This window comes from Falco biarmicus, chromosome Z, assembly GCF_023638135.1.
Source record: "Falco biarmicus isolate bFalBia1 chromosome Z, bFalBia1.pri, whole genome shotgun sequence".
NCBI classification, from domain to species: domain Eukaryota; kingdom Metazoa; phylum Chordata; class Aves; order Falconiformes; family Falconidae; genus Falco; species Falco biarmicus.
In genome coordinates this window covers 67,532,551-67,558,034 of record NC_079311.1, presented here as the reverse complement: position 1 = coordinate 67,558,034, position 25,484 = coordinate 67,532,551, and the positions used below count along the sequence as shown (strand labels likewise).

At 36.3% G+C, this 25,484-nt stretch overlaps 1 protein-coding gene across 1 annotated transcript in view; it reads left to right on the top strand.

Moving 5' to 3' along the window:
• ITGA1 (integrin subunit alpha 1) overlaps positions 1 to 21,046 on the top strand; it is a 76,867-nt gene extending 55,821 nt beyond the window's left edge. Inside the window, exons 12-30 of the mRNA XM_056325824.1 lie at positions 721 to 863; positions 2,131 to 2,274; positions 3,593 to 3,847; positions 4,280 to 4,410; positions 5,838 to 6,001; positions 6,192 to 6,328; positions 7,326 to 7,436; positions 7,980 to 8,065; positions 8,270 to 8,405; positions 9,393 to 9,473; positions 10,998 to 11,074; positions 11,784 to 11,873; positions 12,922 to 13,024; positions 14,511 to 14,624; positions 16,311 to 16,415; positions 17,552 to 17,656; positions 18,523 to 18,615; positions 20,106 to 20,222; positions 20,981 to 21,046. Coding sequence (XP_056181799.1) covers positions 721 to 863; positions 2,131 to 2,274; positions 3,593 to 3,847; positions 4,280 to 4,410; positions 5,838 to 6,001; positions 6,192 to 6,328; positions 7,326 to 7,436; positions 7,980 to 8,065; positions 8,270 to 8,405; positions 9,393 to 9,473; positions 10,998 to 11,074; positions 11,784 to 11,873; positions 12,922 to 13,024; positions 14,511 to 14,624; positions 16,311 to 16,415; positions 17,552 to 17,656; positions 18,523 to 18,615; positions 20,106 to 20,222; positions 20,981 to 21,025 — 2,237 coding nt within the window. The 3' untranslated portion in view covers positions 21,026 to 21,046. The remainder of the gene's footprint in view (positions 1 to 720; positions 864 to 2,130; positions 2,275 to 3,592; positions 3,848 to 4,279; positions 4,411 to 5,837; positions 6,002 to 6,191; positions 6,329 to 7,325; positions 7,437 to 7,979; positions 8,066 to 8,269; positions 8,406 to 9,392; positions 9,474 to 10,997; positions 11,075 to 11,783; positions 11,874 to 12,921; positions 13,025 to 14,510; positions 14,625 to 16,310; positions 16,416 to 17,551; positions 17,657 to 18,522; positions 18,616 to 20,105; positions 20,223 to 20,980) is intronic.
• Positions 21,047 to 25,484: the final 4,438 nt, after the last annotated feature.

Below are 25,484 nucleotides of genomic sequence, written 5' to 3'. Positions count from 1 at the left end.
CAGTCTTCTACCAAAAAGCATCAGTGGCCTTGCTCTATCCTCCTCTAGGTCTTGCTTTCTACACCTCACGGTTCTGTTTGTTCTGTTACCTTGTTTAAGCTATGTTTTCACTGATGAAGAGTCAACACTAGAATAATTTCTTTTTTTCCCCCTAAATACATTCTGTCTTCTTTACAGAGTGCCATTAGCTATTTTATATATATATATTTATAAAATTTGGTACAGTCATTTTAAATTTAGATCCTATTCTCCATAATACTTGCAACCCTGCCACATTTCTGATTCATCTGCATTTTTTTTTTAGTCTTCCTTCACCAAGGTTGTTAAATTCTTGTTAATATTAAATAGAGCTATGTTCAAAGTGCCACAGAATCACATTTGGAAGACTCCATCAGTTTGACAGTGAGCTAGTGACAACTGTTCTTTAAAAGTAGTTTTCAACCAGCTATGCACAAGTTATTTCATCAGTACCATCATATTCTTACACTGTGTGAGAGTGGCAAAGTGAACATGACTCACCAGCCTGTGATCGGGTTTAATAATACAGTGGTGCTCGTGACTCGGAGACTGTAGCCCTTTCAATTAACTGCTATTATTCTATAGCTTAAGTGGGGCTAAACATCTAGTTGCAGAATAAGCCTTTTAAAGGCTCTGAATAACAGCAAGTATTTCTGATGCATTCTGTGTGTAGTGCTGCATCTTGACTTTTCTGCTTCCTAGGATATACTGTGAATTCAGCGTTGACACCTGAAGGTGTACTGTACATAGCAGGACAGCCACGATACAATCACACTGGCCAAGTTATCATTTATAAAATGGAAGGAAAAGAGGTACAGGTACTTCAGAGGTTAAATGGAGAGCAAGTAAGTATACTTTCATTATTAATATATGAGAAGAATATGACATGAGAAGTAGAAGTAATGATTTCAAATGAGAACTCTGCATCAAAAAAACAAGTTAAACTAGGAGTTGTAAGCAAGATCAGAAGGAAAGGTCAGGTAGATGCTTTGGTATAGGAAGTAATGGAAAGTGGACTCTGTGGTAGTCAGAGACCCTTGCAAATGTTCTCTTTGAAGATTAAACTGTCACCAGTGTCAAAGTGGCTGTAGCTGTCTCTGTACTTGCAATTTTCTCTGTCTGCTGAGCGGAAGGGATATGTCACTGGCAGGAAATGCGTGTGATATGCAGAGTTCTGTGCAAGAGCATCAGCTGCAATAGCATGAAATCTTGACTAGCTGCTTGTTATAATTGTCAACATGTAATGACTTAATTGAAGATGATAGTATAATTTTTTGCACATGAGGGCTAGAAGACCTACGCAGGTCTCCCCAGGCTGCAGTACAAGCTTCTTTCAGGAGAATTCAGGTTACCTGATTTTCACCTATAGCTGATGCCTGCAACTCAACTAATCAATCAGTCCTTTTTAGAGGTAATGAAGCAAGCATTTTTAAGGCTTAAGGAATCTGGCCTACTTGAACCATCTTCCATTAGATGAGATGCATCTCCCACCAGCAGATACTGCTTCTCGTGTGAGTGTAAAGGAAATGCAGCCTGTCTAGCTTAGCTGTGAATTGAATGTAAACAGATAAATCTCACACCTTGTACCCAGTCTCTGAATGTAGCTAGCTCTTTGTGCAGATCTTCTTCCTCTCCATTTAGTGGCAACGTGGTAATTTTGGACACTTGCCTGCACTGTGCTGTCTTAAAGCTTTTGTCCACTCTTCTACATTTTTCCCGTCAGGCCTAAGACCATTGATTCTGCTCCTATGTGGTGAAGTTGGGACTGAAGAGAAAACTAGCTTCCCCAAGACACTTCTATTCGAATGCTGCTCTAAGAGGTCCTACTCCTCTTAGCAAGTAGACCTTTCAAACTCAGAACAGTTGAAAAATGAACTTTCAAGTGGAATGGACCATTCTTAAATAAAAATAAAATTAAAGAAACCTGACAACAGACCCTAAAATAGAAAACAAGCTTCAAAGACAGACAGACCAAAAAGATCTTCTAGGTAGCAAAGAAAATAGTTACCATTTGGTATTGTTGTAAGCAACTATAAAACAGGTCTTTGAATTGGAAATGTTAGATGATGTTGCTGACTCTGTCTCTGATTTATATCTTAAATTTTCCTGCAGATTGGGTCATACTTTGGGGGTGTTATTACCACAATCGACATCAACAGGGACTCATTTATAGACCTTCTTCTTGTTGGAGCTCCTATGTATATGGGAACTGAGAAAGAGGAGCAGGGGAAAGTATATGTTTATGGCCTGAACAAGGTAAGGATGATGTTTATTAAGCAGGAACAGAACATGCTCCTTACTGACTTTATATTCTTATTTTAAAGAAATGTGATAATTTGAGCTGGGGAAGATGACCTGCTGAAAACAGAGAAACATGATTTTGACAGTTGAGAGTATAATACAGATTATTTTCGATAACTTTCTTCCCAGACTCTTGTTTTCTCACCTTTTTTTCTAACGAAGTATATTATATAGATAAGCACTATATCCTGCAAGGTGCAATATGGCATAGATGCAAATTTATAGGATTAATTTCCTAGCACATTTTCTTTTTGCTTTAATGGCTTAGGGAACAGTAGGGCTCATCATATCCTAAAACTGTGTGCTTCAGTATCCTTGTGACTTGCTTACAAACCTAGAGCTAAACCCTATGCATCCAACAGCTTTTAAACATGTCACGACTAGATTGAGGAATACACCAGCTACAACACAGTTTCTTAATTTTGTAAGTCTCTCTTTCCAATGTCTATGCATATTTTTTCTTCTTTCTTTCTTCTTTTAGTCCACTACCATTGTGTATAGTTATAACAGTTATCAAAATATGTCCTAGCAATGATGGTCTCCTAAAATACTAGTGCAAGAAAAGGACCTGAAGAGACAGGATCTATTTGACAAGGAGCTCTTCTGGTTTTCACATGCTTGTTGCTAACAACAAATTGCTGGTAAATAGGGTTGGTGAGAAAACAAGAATTCCATATTCCCCAGTAATGTGAAGTTTGAAATTTGTTTTTCCTGTGTTTCCATTTATCCATCCCCCATTAAAGGACACGCAACAACTCCTTGCTGCTGCTAATCTCTTAACATGGAGCTCATGGGACCAATCTCATGGAAATACTGGTTACATACTATACTGTATGTATATAAGAGAAATGCTGTCTTTTGTTCCAGAATAACAGTATTGCCATCTGTGATTCATCAGAAACTTGGCTTACTTCTCAGATTAAGAAAACGCCTTTGGAAGAACTCTTTACACTATCTTAAGAATGTAGTTTACTTACAGTAACATCCAAATATTGATATTATGCTTTCCTGTGAACCTCTGACTTCAAGAGGTTAGATGCAGAAGCATCTAGATGCAAAAAGAGAAGGAGCAAAAATGTCTTTCCCACCCTCTGTTCAGAAAGAACATTTGAATTGTAATTACAGAATCACAGTTTCTGCAGTTACAGTCACTAGGAATGGGATGTAATTGTTTACTTTAATTCATCAGTTTGTCATCTGGACAGGAGCTCTTAAAAGCATGTGTTGCTAAAATGTTGATGGAAAACCACAAACTAAATCTGTTCTTTCACAGACAAAGTTTGAGTATCAGATGAGTCTCGAACCTACAAAGCAAACATGCTGTTCGCCATTAAAACAGGACACCTGCAAAGTTCTTAAGAACGAGCCTTGCGGTGCACGCTTTGGGACTGCGATTGCTGCAGTGAAGGATCTCAACCTAGATGGATACAATGACATCGTAATAGGCTCTCCCTTAGAGGATGATCATCGGGGAGCTGTTTATATTTATCATGGCCATGGCAACACAATCAGTAAAAAATATTCGCAGGTAAGAAGTACAACTTTACAGATTGGCAGCTGCTCTAAGAGTACATAGCACGAACCGTTTTCCTGATTCTTCCCAACATAGTATCAAACTGTGACTTGCCCTCTCATGACAGCTTCTTTTTTAAAAAGCTCTGTACTTTTAAATTCATACTGATTTAACTGAATGTGACTCTAACGTTGTTAGAAAATATATCTGCATGTTTTTATTAGAAACCTTCTGAAATGTTCTGTACAGACAGAAAAGTAGATGTCTTGCAATTCTGAAAATTTATAGCATGTTCATCACTATGGTAACTCTTTTAGGAGTACTGTAAAGAAAATTTTAATATATTGAACGAGTGTAAAAGCCATCTAACTGCCAACAAATGTGTCTTAAATGTCCTTATAAAATCCTTCAATATGAACTGCATAAACCTCTTAATGCTTTTCACAGCGTATTGCATCAGGTGGAGATGGCGAAAAGGTGAAATTTTTTGGCCAGTCTGTGCATGGAGAAATGGATTTAAACAATGATGGTCTGATCGATGTCACCATTGGAGGCCTTGGTGGGGCTGCCCTCTTCTGGTATGGATACTCACAGCAGCTGTCAGGCCAGAAAATAAATATTTGTCTTAGGATACCCATGTAAATTTCATGCCCTACTATTTGGACTGTTGTGAGGATACTGGTTTCAGCTCATGCCTTGACACTGGCTGTGAATCCTCATCTTTTTTTTTCTATGGAGGAACAAGTAGAAAACTTAATGGATACTGGTAATAAATATAGGGATGTTTTAGAAACCTTGTTAGCCTAGTATGAAGAGCTTGTCCTCTAGACTATATTCAAGATAGAAATTGATTCCACTTGTGGCTCTAAGTAAAATAGAAAAAACTCTGTGTTCCCTTTTTCACACTATATTGCATATTCACTTAGTTAGCAATATCAAGGACAGGTTCAAATGTAAAGAGTTCACTAAAAAAATGCATTTGACTTCCCAATATGAAAACTCTAGTTTGACTCCTTAAGTCTTGGAAAAATTTTAGCTTAACTTTCTGGTTAACAGTGGATTCATTTGCTTTACAAAAGAGCATGATTCTGATGGCATAATGGGCAATATATATATAATTTTTTTAAGTGGGAAGAGAAAAATACCAATAAGGTAAATAAACAATGTAAAAGTAAGCCCTCATTTCTAAAGCACAACAAAAACTATTTATTTGTCTCATAAGACAATTGCTAAGCCAGCTCCTTGCTTTCCCTGTCCTGCTGTTCCACACAACTCACCTGCTAGGTGATCAAGTTTGTCGAGTTTTGCTACCAGTCTCAAGCTGCCAGCTACCCCTCACCTTCATCTGATAGTTTGTCTTTCTAAAAGGTCCTTGTGTGAAAGCAATGAGATGCCCCTTCACTGCATTGTTTGATCACAAATCTGAAGAAAGCTATTTTGCCAGCTAAATTTTCTGCTGGTTTAGTAGGCTGATATAATCTCTCTGGAGGCCAAAGGGAACTGAGCCAGAGTGAAGAGAGAGGCAAGAATGCATTGCAGGAACAGGGGCAAAGGGGGATTAACGTGAAGCAAATTGGTGGTGAATCTCAGCCTGTTTATTTACCCATAGCCTAAGAGATGGCACACTACCCTCCAGCTCATGTATAATAATATGTTCATTTGTGTATACCCTCAACAATGGGTCTGGGCCTTCAGTCCCTTTTAAAATGGGACTGACTCCACAGAGTTGCTTAAATGCTTTTGGAAATATTTCCTTTCCTCTGGTATCTGTTCTGAAACAAGTACAGCACTGTGGAGAAACCCTGTGACCATTTTCTCTGTAATTTGTTTTTCACTGGTGCTATGGTTAATTACTTGTCTAGACCATCACATGTGTGTATTTTAATGTTGAATTTTATATTTGTACTATATAAAATGTTGCACATTTTATAAGTTCATTTTAAGTTAAAAAAAACCTTGCTGCTATCATTTCCAAAGCACTTTCTTTCTTCATGTTTTTGTTAAGGTCTCGTGATGTGGCTGAAGTAAATGTTTCCATGCAATTTACACCCAAAAGCATCAATATCCAACAACAAAATTGTCAGATAAATAAAAGAAAAACAATATGCATAAATGCCACTATTTGTTTTAAGACCAGACTAAAGTCAAAGGAAGATACATTTGAATTCAGTAAGTAGATAAGTGCTAAGCTATGGAATCTTTACGCTACAAAACTGCTATGCTCGCATTCATTTATTTCTCCGGAAGTAGAAATCAACTCTTTTAAATTCGCTATTCAAAGTGCATTTAAGGTACTTCAGGAAAAAAGAATGTATAGAGGCAAATTGGTTCATAATATTGATCTCAACTTCCTTTGCAGGTCTGCAGTATTGGATTACTCTTGACTCACAAAGGCAAATACCTCGAAGCTTGTTTGCAGAAAGCCATGAGAGGAAAATGCAAAAAAATATAACTGTCAAAGGGTCAGAATGTATTAAACATAACTTCTACATGTTGGCAAGTAAATCATTTAAAGTGTTTTTCTCATGTTATCATTATAATAACCCAAATGTATTCCATTAATTGTAAACTGGACAACAAAATCTGCATCCTGAATTAATCTTAAGAAGTGTATGTGAAATTTACTGACTACTTAGGATGTATAAATTTGTATATGTGTATGTATATATATATATATATACACACATACAAAAAAACATTACTTACATGTACAGTCTGTTTACTGTTGTCTCTTTGTGCCTGTCTTTAAGAAAAAGCATAACACACTTAGTGGAAGCAAGCATCTATTGTGGCTAGTAGTTTAGGTGCATTCAAAACTCAGCAGAGGCATGTGTGCGAGAAGTATAGTTTGCATATTGGCACAATTTCTCCTACTAAAATATAGTTAAAAACCTTGCAAATTAGCTTTGGGATGGAGTAGACTTTTCCAGTGCAAAACAGAAATTAAATTAGAAACTGAGAACCAAGTTTCCCAGATTGTAACTAATGTGCAGAGTGAATGGAGATGTATATTGTAAGCTACCCGCATTTGAAAAGTTTAGTGACTTTACAGTTGTGTCATAGTTCAAAACTCATGATGAATGATGCAGAATTTGGTTGAATATACATCCAGCAGCAGGCCTAGGTTTGACCTCACATGATGTGACACCACTGCTGTTTGTCTTATTGATCCTTTAAGCACAACTGAAAGAGTAAAGTCTATGAGTTGACTGTTCTGAGACATTCTTAAATGAAGCTGTGTTGGATATGCTTAGGCCATGTGACATTTTTATGATGAGATGAGATACACAAAAGCATTAGTAGAGATTTATAAGGTTCGGCTTGCACATTAAATGCTTTATCATCAATTGCAAGCATGCAAATGCTTCTCTAGCAAGGATGGCGACAGTGTGACTGAAAAATATTTTACCTCAGCATTGTTTAGGTTTTTTTAACCTCCTTAGATATTAATGTGAATGTCCATAACAGCAGTTTTGTTTTCTTTATGTTCTAGGATAAGCCTGACTTTCAGGACTCTGTAAAGGTTTTGCTGGAGTTCAATTTTTCTGATCCAGAGAGTGGGCCAGTTCTCGATAGCAACCTGCCAAATTCAGTATCTGAATATGTAAGTCAGCAAGATTCTGTATTAATAACCAAATTATTTAAGGTAAAATTCATAGCCCACATAAGAGCTGAAAGTATTGTCCACAAATTGGCTAAAGAGGGAGGATTGTTGAGCCTGTCAAGATGTCTCCTCTAAATGTGTCTTTGGGAGTGAGAAGCTTGGGAACCAGCCTGGGGTTTTAAAGCTGTTGAGAGTTAACTGAAGATAGAAGAGAGTACAAGCAATTTTATTGTCATTTTTTACATAACTAGAGCAGGAGAATGTTAGTCATTTACTTTGATGGTGCTTGGCATCATTCATACTTCTACTGTTGCCTCTTTTTCTAACCTAAATGAACCACTTTGAAGGGAATGAGTAGAAAGCTTATGTTTCACCTGTGAGTTTTATGGGATGTTGGCATGTTTAGCTGATTAATATTAGGGAAGACTTCCTTGATTGTCAAACAGGAGACCTTATATAAAATTAGATAATGAATTAAAATTCACATATTTAATTTGAATCCTAAATGTAATAAAATTGATAATAAAAATACTATTGTTGCAGATTCCTTTCACAAAAGATTGTGGAGCCAAAAATAAATGCATTTCAGATCTTGTTCTGAATGTAAAAGCAAGCATAGCTGGAGACAGGTAACTACACTGGGTTTATTATATCATTTGATATCTGTACAAAATTCATATGTTACATTATAAATTCTCTTGTCTAATAAGGTAATGCTGTGTCATAACTTCTAAATCAGAAACAATATATTCCGGACACTGAAAGAAGTTCCTCTTTATGTTAAAAACAGATTCAAAAGTTGAGGGGTCCAACATTCTTAACTTATTTTACAGCTCTTCTCCATTCATTGTAAAGTCACGCAATGATAAGTTTACCATCCAGCTCTCCGTGAAGAACAAAAAAGACAGTGCCTATAATACCAGAGTTTTGGTTCAATATTCTCCAAATATTATTTTTGCTGGCATCGAGGTAGGAATTTTTCACATTATCATATTTATCATAACCTATATTGCTAGAGAGATCTGAGGAAGCCTTTTTAGTAAGCCTGAATTTCACTGCTCGGGCGTCATCTCTGTTGATTGGAAGAGATTCCCTGGGAGTGCTGTCCTCACTTATGCCTCTAAAAGAATGTATTTATCTTGACCTGTATACACTCTTGCCTAGCCTCTGTTAACTACAGACAAAAGTTTCATAATGACATTTAGACAGCAAGTGCCTGCATGTCAGATGAACATCAGCACCATGAATCATTTGTACAATTGTAGAGCCAGAAATGCTTTGTTATTTGTCAGTACAGCTCCTGAGCCTCTAGAATTCTCCTTTTGCATGTGTATAGAAAAAGCACTGTCTTGGTAGGGTAGCATAGATCAGTGCATGTCTTATCCGTATCTCAGCATTTCCAAAGTAGCTGTTTTTCTGCCTCCCTCAGCAGGTATACTATGGATGCACCTCAGTTCAGGTGGGAAACATTAGGAGAAGTTTGTTTTCTATGAGCAGTCCTGATGTTGCACATTAGAAGTCAGGGATCCATAGGACTGTTGCTGACCCTGCGGCAAGAGTTTACGGAGTATGATTTTTTCAATAACTTTTATTGTCAAGCTAGGAACACATTTACAAAATCACATGTAAAAACTGTGTGCTCATACATACGTTGATCTGCTAGACCCCATGACTAATTTGCATGGCATCCACTTTGTATATAATTGCTAATGTTCCAAACACGTTCACTGGAAGGGAATAATTGCTACTAATTGATTGATGCAGATGTCCATAGGTGAAAATTGTTTTGTAGTTGTGGGTTTCTATTCTTGTTCCAGTTCAATTAAGGCTTTGTGTCTTACAATGCTTTGATGATGAAAAGCAGCAGTGGTACACATGTTCAACATGCCATTGTTGCTTAATCGAAATTAAAGAGAGTTTGCACAAGGTCATGATTTCACGTTCTTTTTGCTTTAGGGTATACAGAAAGATAGCTGTGAATCTAGTCACAACATCACCTGTAAAGTGGGATATCCATTTCTAAAACCTGAAGAAGAGGTAAAAAGACCTGCATGCAAATTCTCTTTGCTTCATATTGTTCTAAGGCCAGGGCAGTCCCTATCACTTCTGAATATTTTTTCTGTTGTGTTCACCCCAAAACCTGTCCATGCATGTTTCCCAAGCTATCCTTGACATAAACGGCACTAAGGCAGATAGGGAAATATCAGATCTTCAGTACCTGGGCAGTCAGCTGCGGTATGTGAGGAGGTAATAGGTGCCTATTGCCGTCTGACACTGTCAGAAGGCAAGTGGCACACCTGGTCAGACAGGTCTGCTCCAGGTGTGTAGGATAATTGGTTAGGATGTACTGATAAGACATTAGATACTGTGGCTTTCCACCGGATGGAGTCTGTGACTTTATTTTGTATGTAAAATTCAGTCCATTAGTTGAAAAGAGAATACGCTGGTATATGGAAATGTTACCCTGGATCTGTCAAAGCCAAGCATCAAGACTTCACCTCTGCTCAGTACACAGCAAGCAGTGCACTTAAAATCAAGCCCCAGCTTGAACAGCTCCACTGATAAGTCTGTATCTCCTGCTGAAACAGAGACAGATGTTCCTCTGTCACCTCTGTATTGAAGATGCATAACAGAAGGACCATCAGGAGAGACGTCCCCTTATATTCCCTCCCACATACACATTCCAGCTTGTGTCTTGAACTTGTAGGGTTAAGTCAACTGCTACTTTCTTGCAGCCAAGTAAACATTCTAACCAATGTCAGTGCCCACAATGCTCCACTCCCTGCTTTACTGAGTATTTCACATTTTCCTTTTGTGCTTTGATTGTTAGTTCATCTGTAGCTATAGATCCCGAAATTTAGAAATTTCATACTCGCCTTTGCAATCAGAAATCAATAAATCTCTGACTCATTTATAAGCAAGCCTAATACATTCCTTTTTAAACCATCTTCCTGGCTCTTTTTTTTTATATGAAGAAATATCTGTAGATAGATAGATAGATAGATATACATTTTATATATATATATATATAAAAATATATAATATATATAATGAGTAGGGAATTTTTGTATAGTAGTTGTTTATTTGCATTATAAACATGTATTTATGTTCAGTATTCTAGGTGGTTTACCATGTATTGAGATTCCAGCAGCATTCTATAGACAGCTCATTTCCACTGCAAATTGCCAGGTTTTAAAGCTTTGTTTCTTCCTCAATAGATTAAAAAAAAAAAAGTTTTGATAAACTGCTTGCAAGACCAGTTGGTTTCTGTTAAGAATTATTTAGCTATGTATTTCTAATATACTATATAGTAAGTTTTACTGAGGCTTCTCAATTCTGAAAATCTCAGCTTCTGTTTAATAAGCGATAAATATTAGATTTCCTTCTTGTTTGGGACAAACTCAAAAAAGTGGATTCATTCATAGAAAAGTATTAAAATGTGAACAAAGATTCCATAGATGAAAGTAGCGCAGTTGCTCATTTGTCATCAGATCAAACGTTATTACTGTGCTTTTATTATTTTTTTCCCTTTTAAAATGTGTAATGTATTTCTCTAAACAGATTTCCTTCAAAATATCATTCCAATTCAATGCATCATATCTCCTGGAAAATGCTACTGTTCATGTGTATGCAACAAGGTTAGTTGCATTCATTACTTGCTTACCTTCAGATTTTTAATTGGGTTTTTTTCCCCTTAGAATGGTCTACAGCTTTTGTTTCATAGTAAAACAAAGATGACTTTTCTGAACTCAGAAGTGCTAAACAATCTATATAGCTGGCATCTTTACAGATGTACTTGGTCCAACAGTGGATGGAATGGACTAAATAAACAGCTGTTTATAGTAAGCCTGGGAGTCACAAATTAGTCACAATTTCCAGTAGGTTTACCTTCAGAAAGGGTTTATTCTCTTACAAAATCAGTGAATACTTTTGCATGAATCACAGTTTATGCTATATGAAAAGGTCTGGCCTTCAAAGAGCAAGAGCATTGCAAAAGTGATCTGTGATAAAGGAATGCATTTGCCCTCAGTGCTTGCTCCCCCTGCAAAATCCAGGGATGGTGTGAGAATAGTGGCCCTTAATTGATCCATTTTCATTAAGTCAACTGCAATCTATATATTTAACAAAGATGCATTTCTGAGCTGGAACTGGTGCAGGACTTAACTTTTTATTTAGTGGAAATAATATTTTGAATTTATTTTTAGGAGATAGTAATTAACTGGAAATAATAGTGTGTTTTCATACCCAGAGATGTAGGTATTTCGGTTTCTTAAGATCCATTCCCACCTAGTAGTCATGTTGCATCTGCACACTCTGGTCTGAGTGGCATATGTTGTTTTATTTTAGTGACAGTGAAGAACCACCTGAGACCTTGAGTGACAACAGAGGACATGTTACAATTCCAGTAAAATATGAAGTAGGATTAATATTTGTAAGGTATTGATGCTTTTTTGTACTTCTATTTGCCAACACAGTGAATAGTGGGTGTTTAAAGAGGGCATCGTATAGGTTTTGTTGTTGAGCTGTGCTCAGTATCTACAAATGACAGCTTCTAGTCTGATGAACAGGAAGCACAGGCTTCACTGAAAAGAGCAATACATGAAATGATGGTGATTTACTGTCCCTATCTTGCTGTATCTCCGTTTCGTCTATTTAAATTTGATCTCCAGTTTGCAAGTATAACAGCAGCTTTTATTGATTCTTGTACTTTGCTCTATTCATTCAAAGGCATTTCACATAAGAAAGCAAATGCTTCCTGCTTCCTGATGGACATGAGTTTGTATCACTATAATAGTGCACAGTGTGATGTTTGATTTCCAGCTTCCAAGATTAGCCTAACTTAGATTCTCAGGGGTTTTTTTTTTAATCAGTTCAGACATAAACATTAATGTAGGTCTTGTAGTACTCGTTATTTTCAGAAATAGCCAGAATTCAGTTAAATTCCACCCCTGAAAAACATAAATATTATTAGTAGACTGCATTGCATAGTGTACAGGTGTAAATAATTAAGTGAAATTAATTTTGGATGCATTTCATGGTTCAAATCCAGTCTTCGTTTGTCCCATAAAGAATAAGGTTGAAATTAGAACATGCTGGGTTTATTCTGCTTTTACTTGGTTCTGTCTTTTATAGGACCCTGCTTGTTTCACATGGCAATGCTCAGGATAAGGGACTGCACAGCTAGAATAAGAACAGCAAAAGTGGGCCCTGAAGTATTATTTTGGGGAACAATATTTGCTCATTTTGTAGTTTTATCTGAACATTTAAACATTTAAACATTTAAACATACATAAAACATTTAAAACATACATAATAAAAAGTGAGTACTACTAAGAAAACGGATGATTTGAACTTCAGTGGAAGTAGCAGTGCACTTTTAATTGCAAGACTAGTCCTGGAAAAGACCTATATTATTAACTGCTGGAGTTTTTATGAAGTTTGTGTGCTTATTGAGGTTTTTGTGTGTTTTTCTTTTAACCCACAGTGTTTTCAAAGAGCACCATGTTATAATTGCAGCAAATGATACTCTCCCTACTGCTATTAACACAACAGAGCAGATTGGGGATGAAGTTACTCTGCATTATAGGGTAAGAAACGATTAAAAGTGTATGATATAGGTACTGGCTTAATTTTTTATTTTTCATTTCATTTGAATTGCTTAATGTGATAGCTTATAGCACCTATGCAATATGTTAAACCTTGTACATGGGTATTTTGTGCTTAACACCTTTTTTTTTTTTCTTGCTTGCTTTGGAATAAGGTGAGTCAGAGGTTCTCAGAGTGGTCCACCTCTGCAGAATAGTTCTGGTGGTTTTTAGATCTGCTGCCCTCAGCAGGGGAAAGAAAGCATGTTACATGAGAACTTAACCTATGTTCATTGCAGTTTAGAACGGGTACTTCTAAAATTCAATCAGCTTTGAAAAAGGCAAATGCCATGCTCCAAGAATGTTGTCTTCCTAATGGAAGGAATACTGCAAGCTATAATCAGTTGGAAGAGATATTTAATGGACTACAGGCCCAGCCTCAAGTTGCAGTAGGACTGAATTTAGTTATCTTGAGAGCAGCCTTGTTCCCCAGTGTCAAATTCAAAGCTGAACAAGGGTCCTGTATAAAAAGAATAAAAGTCTGTATCAACTTCTGTCTGTAAAAAATGGGGCATGGGAAAGTTCTTGCTTTCACTAAATAGCAATAGCAAAAGGGGTTTTCTGTTTTTTAGCCCAAATATAGTGTTTTACTCAGCGACTGTTCTTAGTTGAAGTGTTCAAATCCAGTAATCTCAAAGCTTTTGTGGATGTTTAAGGCATTATTCATCAAATTTCAAAATCTTTGCTTTCTGAATGTGAAAGCTGGTAAACTGCAGAGCATACCACTTACGATCTTGTGAGCAAAACTCATCTCTACAACCAGCTTGTCACAGATGAGTAGTCAGAAGAAAAAAGTTAAACAGGTTTTTCAATTTTTATTAAGCTCATCCACTTCAGAGAAAAGATCACCAATTCACCTATGAGCAATTCCGCCTAGGTGTTTTCTCCATCCTCAGCCCTGGCAAGCCTGTTCAGAAGGAGCAGCAACTTACAGATATGTCCTGTGATCTTCACAGGGAAAAGAGGGAAGAGGAGCAGATGAGCAGGAGGGCTGTTGCCTAAGCAGACCTAAGGAGGAACCAGCAGGAGCAACCGCTACTGCAATGGCTCCTCTCCCATCTTAAAGCTTTATGAAAAAACATTAATAAAGGCTTTATTAAAAATTGAGATGAAATTGCCTTAGCTAGAAGTCCCAGATGATAAAAGGATACAGTAAACAAGATAACAAGAAGGCATTTATGTCAGAATGGCCCCTTTCATCCTGTTCATTTGATTTCCTTCAGTAAGAGCATTGTATTACCAAAGACCACAGAAGAATGTGTCTGCTTATTCACAACAGGCTGTTCTCAGGGAAAGAGTACATCAAACCAGGTTTTGCATAACTGATTGTGGAAACATAAAAAACCACAGAGGGAAAGGAAAAACTCACAACCAAATACCAACAAAATAAGGAAAGTACTCATCAAAACGTTTTTCTTTTTTTTTATAGATTGAAAAAGGTGAACACTTTCCAATGCCAAACCTCACACTGCAGATCTTATTTCCCAATGTAACAGCAGCCAAGAACACTCTTCTCTACCTTACTGCATTGTCACATTCTCAAGTAAGCTAGAAATTCATATTTCTGTGATTAATTTACATTTTGGAAATTCCTTTGTTGGAAGGAACTGCAAAATGCAAACATTTGGGGTTATGGCTCTCTTCAAGGTAGATACTGCTTTTAGTATCTAAGATGCTAAGACAAGATGCTAGTGTTTTAAGAGCATGTACAGATGTGCATAAAAAGACAAGTTTTTTTAAAAGGAAACAAGCAAATCTAAAATGGTGTTGAACAATAACTGGACTATAACAAGGTTAATTTTATAAATTTCCAAGTGATGAGAGGTCCAGACTGAGATATGAGTGACACAAGTTTCTTTCTTAGTTTTGCCTACTGAGCCTGTTTATCTCCATTGTCAGCAGCGCCTATTGCAAATGCTCTAGTCCTGCTATGTACATCTAGAGCTCAGTCTCCTGTTCAGTCCTCTTCTTTTGGTTGCTGAAATTAGCCTTCCTGCATGTCTGCTCTCCAGCACTCTGGCTTCTTCCTTCTCTGGGGCTCTGAGACACCTTGAAGGGGATGGTAGGTCATTATCTTTCAAATGCTTTTCACTGCAGCCCTCATCAGAGTTTTTCTATTTCATTACTCCAAAGCAGCTGAAGGAGATCACAATTCCAGCAAAGCCCTTGATTCCAGATATGTAAACATTAAAAGTAGTGCTATATCAATGAATGGATGGCTGAAGAACCCAAATATCACTAAGTGGTGACCAAACCTCTTTTTTTTTATTATTATTTTATCTTTCACTCAGAGACAGACACACAAGTGCACCTCTCTCCAAATATTTCAATTAGTTTTGAGGTGTTGCACCACTGAAAAATAAACCAAATGCTCTAAATGAAAGTTCAGTGTTCACTTTAAAACAAAAACAAACCAAAAAAATCCCCAAACCCCAAAATATTTAGTGTTTAGAATACAAAGGAATTATGTCTGTTCCTAAATTCCTTCCCCCCTTATTTTAATTCCTAGGCAATCACCATATTTGACCCAAGTTTGCATATAAAATCAACAAATCTGTGCTTTTTCTATAGGTATAATTCACCTATGGCTAGCTACACCCCAGTGATAGTAGGGTGCCAAAGTGCACTGCAGGGGATTTGCAATCCTCTTCATGCTAGCAATCTGAAAGTGAATGGCCTGACCGAAAAAAACCAAATTGCCCCCTCACCAAAGACACTGAAGGTTTTCCCAGCTGCCTTTGAAGGAGACATGGAGGTCTAACAGTGCTCCAGCACCTGCTGCCCTTCCCCGAGTACTGCAGCAGAGGCTCCTGAATCCTGCACTTAACCTGCCTGTCACTTAACCTACTGCTAAGGTAGAACCTCTGTGGATTCCCATGCAAAAGCTATTTAGCTCTTTCAATAGACAACCCTTGCTGCTTCACATAGTGGTCATCTTGCAAGAAGTTCTTGTTTCCTTCTGCAGATGTTTAAGTAGCTGAATAGAATTTAGGTTCAATTATCTCATAAAAAACTCATTTTCTGTTTGAATAATTATACTTAAAATACCTATACCATCTGAATTTCCTAATCTTCACTCTTGCAATATGCAGGTTTATTGCATTTAGTGATTAGTAAATGTTAATAATGTTACTAAATATTATTAATGTTGCCTTGTTTCCAGAACATTTTTTTGTAAATTGATTGCATATTCAGACAGTAAGAATAATATTTTTACTTCTTCTAACAGAATGCCGTCTGCCAAACTAGTTACCCTGTAGATCCCTTAAAGATCGGCACCGGTAAACCATTTGTGTTGCCAAAAATAAAAGAACCTACAAAGGATACAATTATGGTAAGCCTATGTATGGTATATATATTCATCCCAGATATTAACCCAGATATTGGAGCATAGTACTTCTGCAATAAATATATAAAAGCTTCTCTAAAGCTGTATCCTATGGAAAGTCACTTTGTCTTCATAGCCTGAAAATTCATCTTTATGTAGACTAGTTATTTAGCTACAAAACTGTATGTGGAACTGTATTTGGGGTGGATTGTTTTGAGGGTTTTTTAGGTCTAGCACATGTATAAATAATAGTAGTACATTTGATAGCTAAGTAAATCTTTGCCTTCTATATTCCCATTGCAATTAATAAATGGTAATAGTTTAAAAGCTTCTCATCTCCCTTGCAAATTTTCTAGACATCCAGTTGAAAATACTTTCAAATGCTAGCCCTCTGATCTGATAGATTTTCCATGCAACTGGTAGAAATGTATTTGATGATCCTATTTGGAAGGGATTGGCCTCTCACGTTTACACAACAGAAGAGTTGCAAAGTAATTTTGCTGCTGTACTTATGACGGCATGTCAGAGGGAAAGCCATCATACAACCTCCTCAGCATAGCAGTACAAGCTGAGTTTCTGGTGCAGATGAAACTATTCCATGAGAAGAGTATTTTGCCATGCTTCAGTCCTTCACAGAAGTAATAAAGGTCTAAGCTAAGCAAATGTTTCTGAAGTGTTGAACATAATTCTGCTGCCCTCCCAGCTAGAAAGTGACCCTGGGAAGTAAAGATGCTTATTTCTTCACACACTTATCCTGCCTTGCTTGAAACATACAAGTGTCCCACAATTTGAAAGGATCAAGAAACACTGCAGGGAAGCCATAGCTGTGCTGGCAAAAAACCGCTTGCTGTTATAGGCTGTACCTCCTTTATGAACTCTGCTGATGCCTTTTGCTGCGTACCTACAGTAATCAAGGCTAAGGAAGCCTGCAAAAACTGAGTGTATTCTACCACAGTATGAATATCTCAACTCATTTTATAAACTACAGTGTCATTTTTACACAAAAAGCCTCAGTGATTAATATCAGTTTAGTACTGGTGTCACAGCAAGTCTGTGATCTGTATATATCATAGTTTACATGGTTTTATTTTAGTAATGTGAAAGTCTCTTCCTATTAATTCATGCTATTTCCTTTTAAATAGGACTGTGATACATACAGCTGTGCATCTATTAATTGTGCCCTGGTCCCATCTGACATATACCAAGTGAATGTTTCATTAAGAGTATGGAAACCTACCATCATAAAAGTAAGTAAATCCCATTTGTATTCAGAATACTCTTGGGTTTGAGAAACTTAAGCCAACATTTCTAATGTTTCCTAAAATGGCACATTTCATTTTCTTAAGTCTCCACAGTCCCCTAGTATTTGAAATCATTTCTCTTGCTATTTTAAAATTTCCTCAATACTAAGTTACATGTATTTTATTATCCTTAAAGTAAGTACTTAGAACTTAGCAGGATTTTCAAAACATAGTAAGAGGAAACCCCTTACTTATCCTGTATTGATGGTCCTTTTTTTAATAGCTACTGATGCATCTACAAATTCTAATTCAGCAGATGTAAGGAGGGGTATGTAGAAGCATGTAATTTTTAAGCGATTTTTAATCTGGAAAGATTTTTCAAGTCTAGAAATTACTTTTTAATCAAAAAGAGCAGAGGAGAGAGTCTTCATCTCAGGGCACACCTCAATATTGTCTGATAGTTACAACAATGACCAGGCTGTGGTCCATTTTTCTCAGCTGATAGATTTCTGATACTGAGTTCCTGTTTTGTCTCTTTGGTTTTGTCTGTAAAATAACAGGACAGGAGTGGAGATACAGCAGAATTTTAGGAAGCCTGAATCTGTCCCTGGGTCCAAAGTAGTATTCCAGGATTAGTTATTATTTCTTCAAAATCTCTGCTCTCTGTTCTTTGAAAGCTTTATTGCTGTCTTGTAAACAGTGATCTGTGTGTGTTGAAGGTGACACACGTGAACAGCTCCATTGAGTTTCACATTTCTCAGCACCTCCAAAAACCTTAGCATTAAGTTTTGCTTTCACCCTTCTCATTTCTATGAAGCTTTCTACCTCAAACTATCTAATTGTAAACCATAGCCATGTCTGTCTTCTTCCAGGCAAGTATTCACAGCTTAACCCTTGTTGTGAAAGCGTTACTTAGGAGTGAGAACTCATCACTGATTTTGAGAAATGACCATCAAAAACTAGAGGTAATAACATGATAGTTCATGGATTTATTCTTCATAGGATTTATTGTGCTACTGAATCATCAGTTTTCATTTATTACTAGTGAATTGATTGTTACCTATTGTAATGTATTATCCTACTCTAAATAAAAGTGATTTCATATTACAGTAGAAATGTCAGAATTAGTCAGATGATACCAAAATCCCATTGCCAACCAGTGTATCTGGGTGAGAAGTACTGTCTGAAGTACTTCTGCCTGTAGCAGGATAAATGCTTCTTGCATCTGTATAAATTAAAATTATAATTTAAAGTATTTTAAGGAATGAATAGTATTATTTAAATTGTCCTGGGTCATTTAGAAGTACATTGTATTTTATTTATTATTTATTTATTTATTATTTCTTTCCACTTCATTACCCAGGATATCAGTTTGAAACAGGATCTTTTATTTTTCAGAAGTTCCCTGTCATTTTCTTAGATAAGAAAGTATATAACAACATAGCAGTGGTGTCAAGTATCAAGACAAATGTCTTTAATTTTGTTAGAAATTTAATTTATTTTTAATACTCTTTATTCCAAAACATTTATAGTGGTTAATGCATTGGTTTTTTGTGATAACTTGTACATGCAGGAGCTTATTTATAACACTGTTCATTTTTAAGTAAATGTCTTATTATGTGTCATTATTGTTAACACCCCCAAAATTTAGAGCAAAGTAATATTCAGTGTGAATTACATCTTGTGCAAAATATTTTTGGAAATACAAACATCACAGGTCAACAATTATCTGTTATTGTATCCAGGCATCTCTTTTAAGTGATAGATTAAAATTCAATCTAGGCGTGAAAACACAGCTGAAATGTTTGCAGATAATGAGAGCTGCCTTTACAAACCAGGAAATTTCAGAATTAACTTTTTTAAAAACATAACTTAAAACTGAATGTTTAGTGTTGAGCTCTTCAATGCTTTTTTGAACTATAAAGTTGTTCCTCTAAAAAATTCTTAAGTTAAAATAACTCAAACTTCTATATATTCATATCTATTTAAATGTGAATATTCCTTATTTCAGTTTATTTTACACCAGATATGCCTGATTTAAAATAGAATTAGTATCTACACAGCCTTCTACTCTTACTTTATTTATTTGGTTTGGAAGCATGTTAATCACTGCCACCTTTCAGGGAGGCAGACACCGAGTGATAAAGAATATACTGAAAAGACTTCCTAACATATACTTTGACTATTCATGGATTTGGTCCTGTATGCTTCATGACAATGATTACCAACTTATAGCAGGCCAACTCTCATGAAATTAATGGGTATACAAAGTGCAAGATATTATGTAAATACAGTGTTTCATGTTGGAGATTATTTTCTCAATTTCCTCCTACAAATTCTTATACTTAGAATGCAGTGGTACCCTGGAAAATCACTGCATAGTGATAACATTCATGCTTCGTTGATATTTTAGAAGGACAAGTTATTTATTGCTTACATTCTGAACACTTTGCAGACCATGGTTAAGATTTCCAAAGAACTCCCACCAGGGACAGTCCCCTTGTGGGTTATCCTCCTGAGCATCTTTGCTGGACTCTTGATTCTTGCACTGCTTATATTTGCTTTGTGGAAGGTAAGCTGCATCTTCTTGTCTTCATGAAATTAAACAAATATGATTAAATACTCTGCCATGTCCTTCTCATAACTAAGAATCTCACAGACAATATTATTATCTAATAAGTAGAGTGAAATGTTGTAGAAATTACTAAATAATAACGCTACATTATTCTGTTGTGTAACATGCAGTGCTAACCAGTTGAAACCTGTATTTCCAGTACATTATAAAAAGAAAACCAAAAAGATATTTTACTATGATTAAGGGATTTTTAAGGGGTTTTTATTTAGCTTTGGCTGTGGCTTTTGATAACCAGGTTTTCTCTTTGTGCATAAGTAAGTGGTGTAAGTATTGCCACAAGTGGGCACTCTTCTCCAAGATAAAATACATGGTTCATGCTTGCATTAGATTCTAACAGTTTATAAATTTGAAAATGCATAATCTCTTGAAAAAATTCACAAGTATAAAATAAAGTATTATATGTTCAATTGAGTACCAAATATTATTAATTGGTTTAGCCTTTGGCATTATGTGAGCATAACAATGACTCAGCAATTGCTTACTATATATTAACTGTACTCCTTTTGCTGCTTTGATCACGTCTCTTTAGTTTGTCCATTCCAGGAAAAACCATGTTGTACTTCAGTGATAAAATATTAAATGAGATTTTACTGTATCGAAAGAAGTAAAATAGTAGTAAGAACTAGCACATGAATGCTACCAATATAGGTTGTATATTTTGAGCAGTTCTTAGTCACTTTTTTTCTTTTCTGCAGGCTGGATTTTTCAAGAGACCACTAAAGAAGAAAATGGAGAAGTAAAGATTTAAAAAAAAAAAAAAAGGCAGAAATTTTTGCTCAGGTCTGCCTCAAAAATGTTACTGTAAAATTATAAACTTAGATGCAGTGGTCACAATGTTTTCTAAACTCTGGTGCATTAAAAAAAGAAGAAGCAGAACAACAAGAAGCAAATCGAACACACTGGCAAAAGGATGATGCAAAGGAATAATAAACACCTTTATGGCTTTTTGTGATAATTAAGGACATACTTTCAATTGTTACTTGTTTTTTGAGAGTAACTGAGCTCAAAGATTCTGATGTTTTTTAATATAGAAAATGCAGAATCATATTTTTATATACCTATGTATGTGGAGTCATTTTTCTTTCTAAATTATGCAACAAGTCAGCCTGCAGCTAGCAATCCCCATCTTTTTTTTTCACCTTATGATTTTCGAAATGAAAAAGCATCATTTTCAAAATTTGCTCCTTATGTCAGTTCTGTGAAAGCAGACTGTCAGTTCATGAAGCAAAATGTGCAAACTTCGAGAATGCACCAGATACTGTATGCTAACTGATGTAATGACAATTCAGAAGAGAGAAGCACCTGCAGAATTTTGGGTAAAAATTACAGAAATACCTTGAACTTCTCTTTCTTCTTGTTTTAGTGTGTCCAGCTGAACCCAGGATACCCCAAGAAAGGTATTTTTGTGGTCAAGCAGACCATAAAGGATTGATCCATTAAATTACGTAACTGAACTTGGAATAGGTTCTTGGCAGGCCTAAAAATGTATGCACAAAACATTCAAGCCCATCTGATTGCACACTGTACTCAAATAAGCAGGGGCACAATTTGTATCTGCAAAGTGAAATGTCCATATTTATGCAGAAAATGTTTAGAGGTACCCTGAAAGTTTGACTCTTGCTGTATATCTTGGAGTAGCCAGGAGGGTGCTTCATAAACTGTCACTGTAAATGTATTGTGTAGCTATTTAAACCAATGAGTTTAAAGTGTGCAAAATGATAATTAACAAAAGAGCACAAATAGGAAATTCAGCACTGGCAAGCTTTTTCTAGTATTATAAGTCACACCTCATCTTTGTTACTTCTGAATTTAAGAAGTGATGAAGAATTTGCGTACTAAATAAGCACTTAACAAATGTTGTTTATTTTGTGTCAAAGACTTAAAGTTGATATGGGGATACACTGAAATGTAGATAGCAAAAGATTTCTTTAAGATTTTTTCTTTTCAGTTTTTTCCTTTCTTTCATGCACTTATCCTCCTTCCACAAGGGTCTCTCTCTGGGGCTCTTGAGCTGTGCCTTGTCCTTGAGAGCTTTATATATTACTTGCAGCCACACAACATTAAACAGAAGAAAATGGAGGCATGCTGGCAAAGTGTGATGTTGCTTCCGCATGAGATGACTTGGTATTGATTGCCAATAGATCAGAAAATGTTGAGGAGACATACTAAGTTCTGTAAGACATACTAGTTTGCAGAACAGCTTTGCCTTGCCGAGGAAGCCAGGAAATTTTTTGTTCCTCTTGGTATAAATGTTGCTGAAGTGAAAAAAAAAAAAAAAAAAAAAAAAAATCATTGAAGTTTTCCAAAAGGTTTTAACTTTGCACTGGCTTTATAATAATAATGTAAAAAGCAGTAAGATATTTTATAAAGACTTTTTTTTTTACCTTTAAGAAGAGACCATAGATTGGGTTGAATATGCTGGCGAGCACAGATCTGTAAGTGTGCCAAAAGGTGCTTTATTGTTTGAAAGATGCTGTCACTATCAAGTCCCTTCTCTTTACTTCTTAAATTAGAAAGTTATTGGGAAAGGCTGAGACTTGTGTGAATGAAGCAAGTAGTATTAAGTTTGAAAGTGTTTGCAGTTTCTCCTTGTGTCTGTGGGAAAGGTGTTTTTTTTCATAACAGCAGTCTGCTGAAGGTAGCAGCATGACTCAGAGGAGAGGGCAAAGCCAGCTGTGGGAACGCTGTGTGTGGCTGTGCTTTGTGGAGCCTGGGAGAGCCACCGAGTTGGTGGACTTGCTTGCTGTGCTTGTCTGCACGCCTGCAAGTGCACCCTGTCTGAAAGGGTATGAGGTGAGTTGCCGTGTTCCTGAGCACAAAAGGCAGCCTTGAATGGAAGCAAGAAAATGACGTAGAGGAGTTGCGGATAGAATCCCTGCTTCATTTGTCGTGCAAGTTAAACAGTCCTCAAAGGAACGCAAAAGCCCATTTGTTGTACAGTAAAGAAATTAATATGTGCTGAGGTGTTTTTAGTCCCATGTGAGATGCGGGTTTTATTTTACAAAGATGCATGATTTTGCCAGTTTGTTTGAGAGATTTAAACGGCACTTGTCACCATGGCATCTGAATGCCTGAGAATTGTAAATGTGAGGGGTTTTTCCTTATGCTGTCTATGTAAAGGCATAGACAGTACTGTTATCCTATTACAGTTTTGTAAAGGAACAGAATTAGGAAGGAATTGTGACTCACCTATGCACATATAGAAAGTCTGTGGTAGCAGAGGGAATACTTATATTTATTATTATTCAGCCAGTTTGTTAACCGTGAGGTAATTTTTCCTGGCTTCATAAAATTACTCACAAGTTGTGCAAGCCACACATCATTCTTACCCAGCATACTTTTAAGTGTTTCACTTTTTAGTTATAATAAGCTGTTAATCAGAGGTTTTTAATTTTCTAATGACATTTCATGTCTTATTTTAAAGCAACAGCCTAACTGAAAAAATATAAGTCAATAGAACAGTCTATCTCCCTAGATAGACTATGCAAAAATATGTATTTTGTCAATGCAAAGTGTGTTTGAGATCAGCATGCCATTCTTTTTAGACTTGCTTTGCACTGTGAAAACAGTAATAAGCTTTACATAACCACACTGCTTTCCTCTTTGTCACAATGCTTTGTCCCTTTTCATGTTTGTCCCAGTACCAGATTTTCAGTTATAATATCTATTTAAAATATATGTAAAGGAAATACCACTAGAGCACATTATTCTTACACAAGCTAGATTAGTAAAATCACTATTTTTTATCTGTAAGAGCCTTTCCACACAGCCCTGCAAGAGCAGTCTTTTACTGCTTTTCACTATATACCACAGAAAAGCCTACTGAAAGCAATATTGTTAACATCAGGAACATCTCACTGAAATTTGGCAGGCACAGAAATATCAGTACAGCACACAATCTGTTTCGTTCCTATAAAAAGACACATTAGGGTTGTAATATGATTTTAATAACTAACAAGTAAAATATTTTTCATTCAAATACAAGCCTGTAAAAAAAAATAATTTGGTGTATAATGAAAGCTTAAGCAACAGAGGGAGTCTGGCCCTGCTCAGTTCCCAACTTCAGCGCTGAAAGTCGCTAGTCTTTGAGGGAATGGACAAGCTATATTTCTATAACATAGAACTTTTCCAGTAAGGAGCAAGAGCTTTAAACCATCAGTCCTGCTTCAGTTTGAGGCTGTTCTAGAGTTTCTTGATCCTGTAGCTAGAATATATTAGAAAACAGCACCTACAGTAGAGCAATCTCCCTGGGCTGCTGCTTACGTTCCTGTGCTTGTCTGGTGTCACTCTAGGTCTGTACTATGAGCCCTTACCACAGACACAACCCACCTGTCCTGACCCTTCCTTACCTGAGCCCTGTGCTGAGTCATTTTGAGCATGGTGTTCCTTTTCCTGCACAGCTTTAGTCAGGGGAATCCACCTTCAACTGGAGCCAAGGGTTTTCATCTCACCTGGCACCAAGATGCTGGAGTTAGGGTCACACTCATCTAATGAATTCCACATAGTCTAATTGTTTTAACTTCTGGAATTAACTATTGTATAGATGATGATCCCGTTCAAAAATAAAAGCAGAGCAAGAGGATGAGAACGTACCCTTGTTAATTATACCACTTAACAGGAATAAGAGGAAATTTGCATCCTTTTTAAGAAAATCATAGCACTGTGCACAGTATTTTCTTTTTCCTGTAAAATGATTCTATGTGTTTTATTGAATAAAAAGAAAAAAAAAATCAAAGTCTAGCGAGCTTCCTTTGTCGATTGTTTGCTTTTCATTGAAATAAGAATAATATAAAGGCATCTCAAATCCATCTGCCTGTCAATAGAAAGCTGTAGTAGAAATAAGCATTCTTGCACAGCCTAAGGTCAAGGAAAGCTTGGGTGTGGTCAAGCTGTCAGAACTACATTGCCATTAATTGTATGGATTCTGTACTTAGAGCCACATTCAAAAGCTTTTCAGAGGGCCATATAACTTTCTGACACAGATTTGTTTTCATGACATTACGTACATAAAAGTTGAAGACACATTCTTTCATCTAACTGTTGTTCCTATCCAGGGACTTTTCTGTACAACTTACTCCTATGACCCAAACAGTCAGTTGACTTCTGTAGTTGTAAATTATTCACATAATCTTCCCTAAAACTTGGTAACAATTTGTAACAAAACTTCCTAGAAGACAAAGATTACACCTTTTACATGAC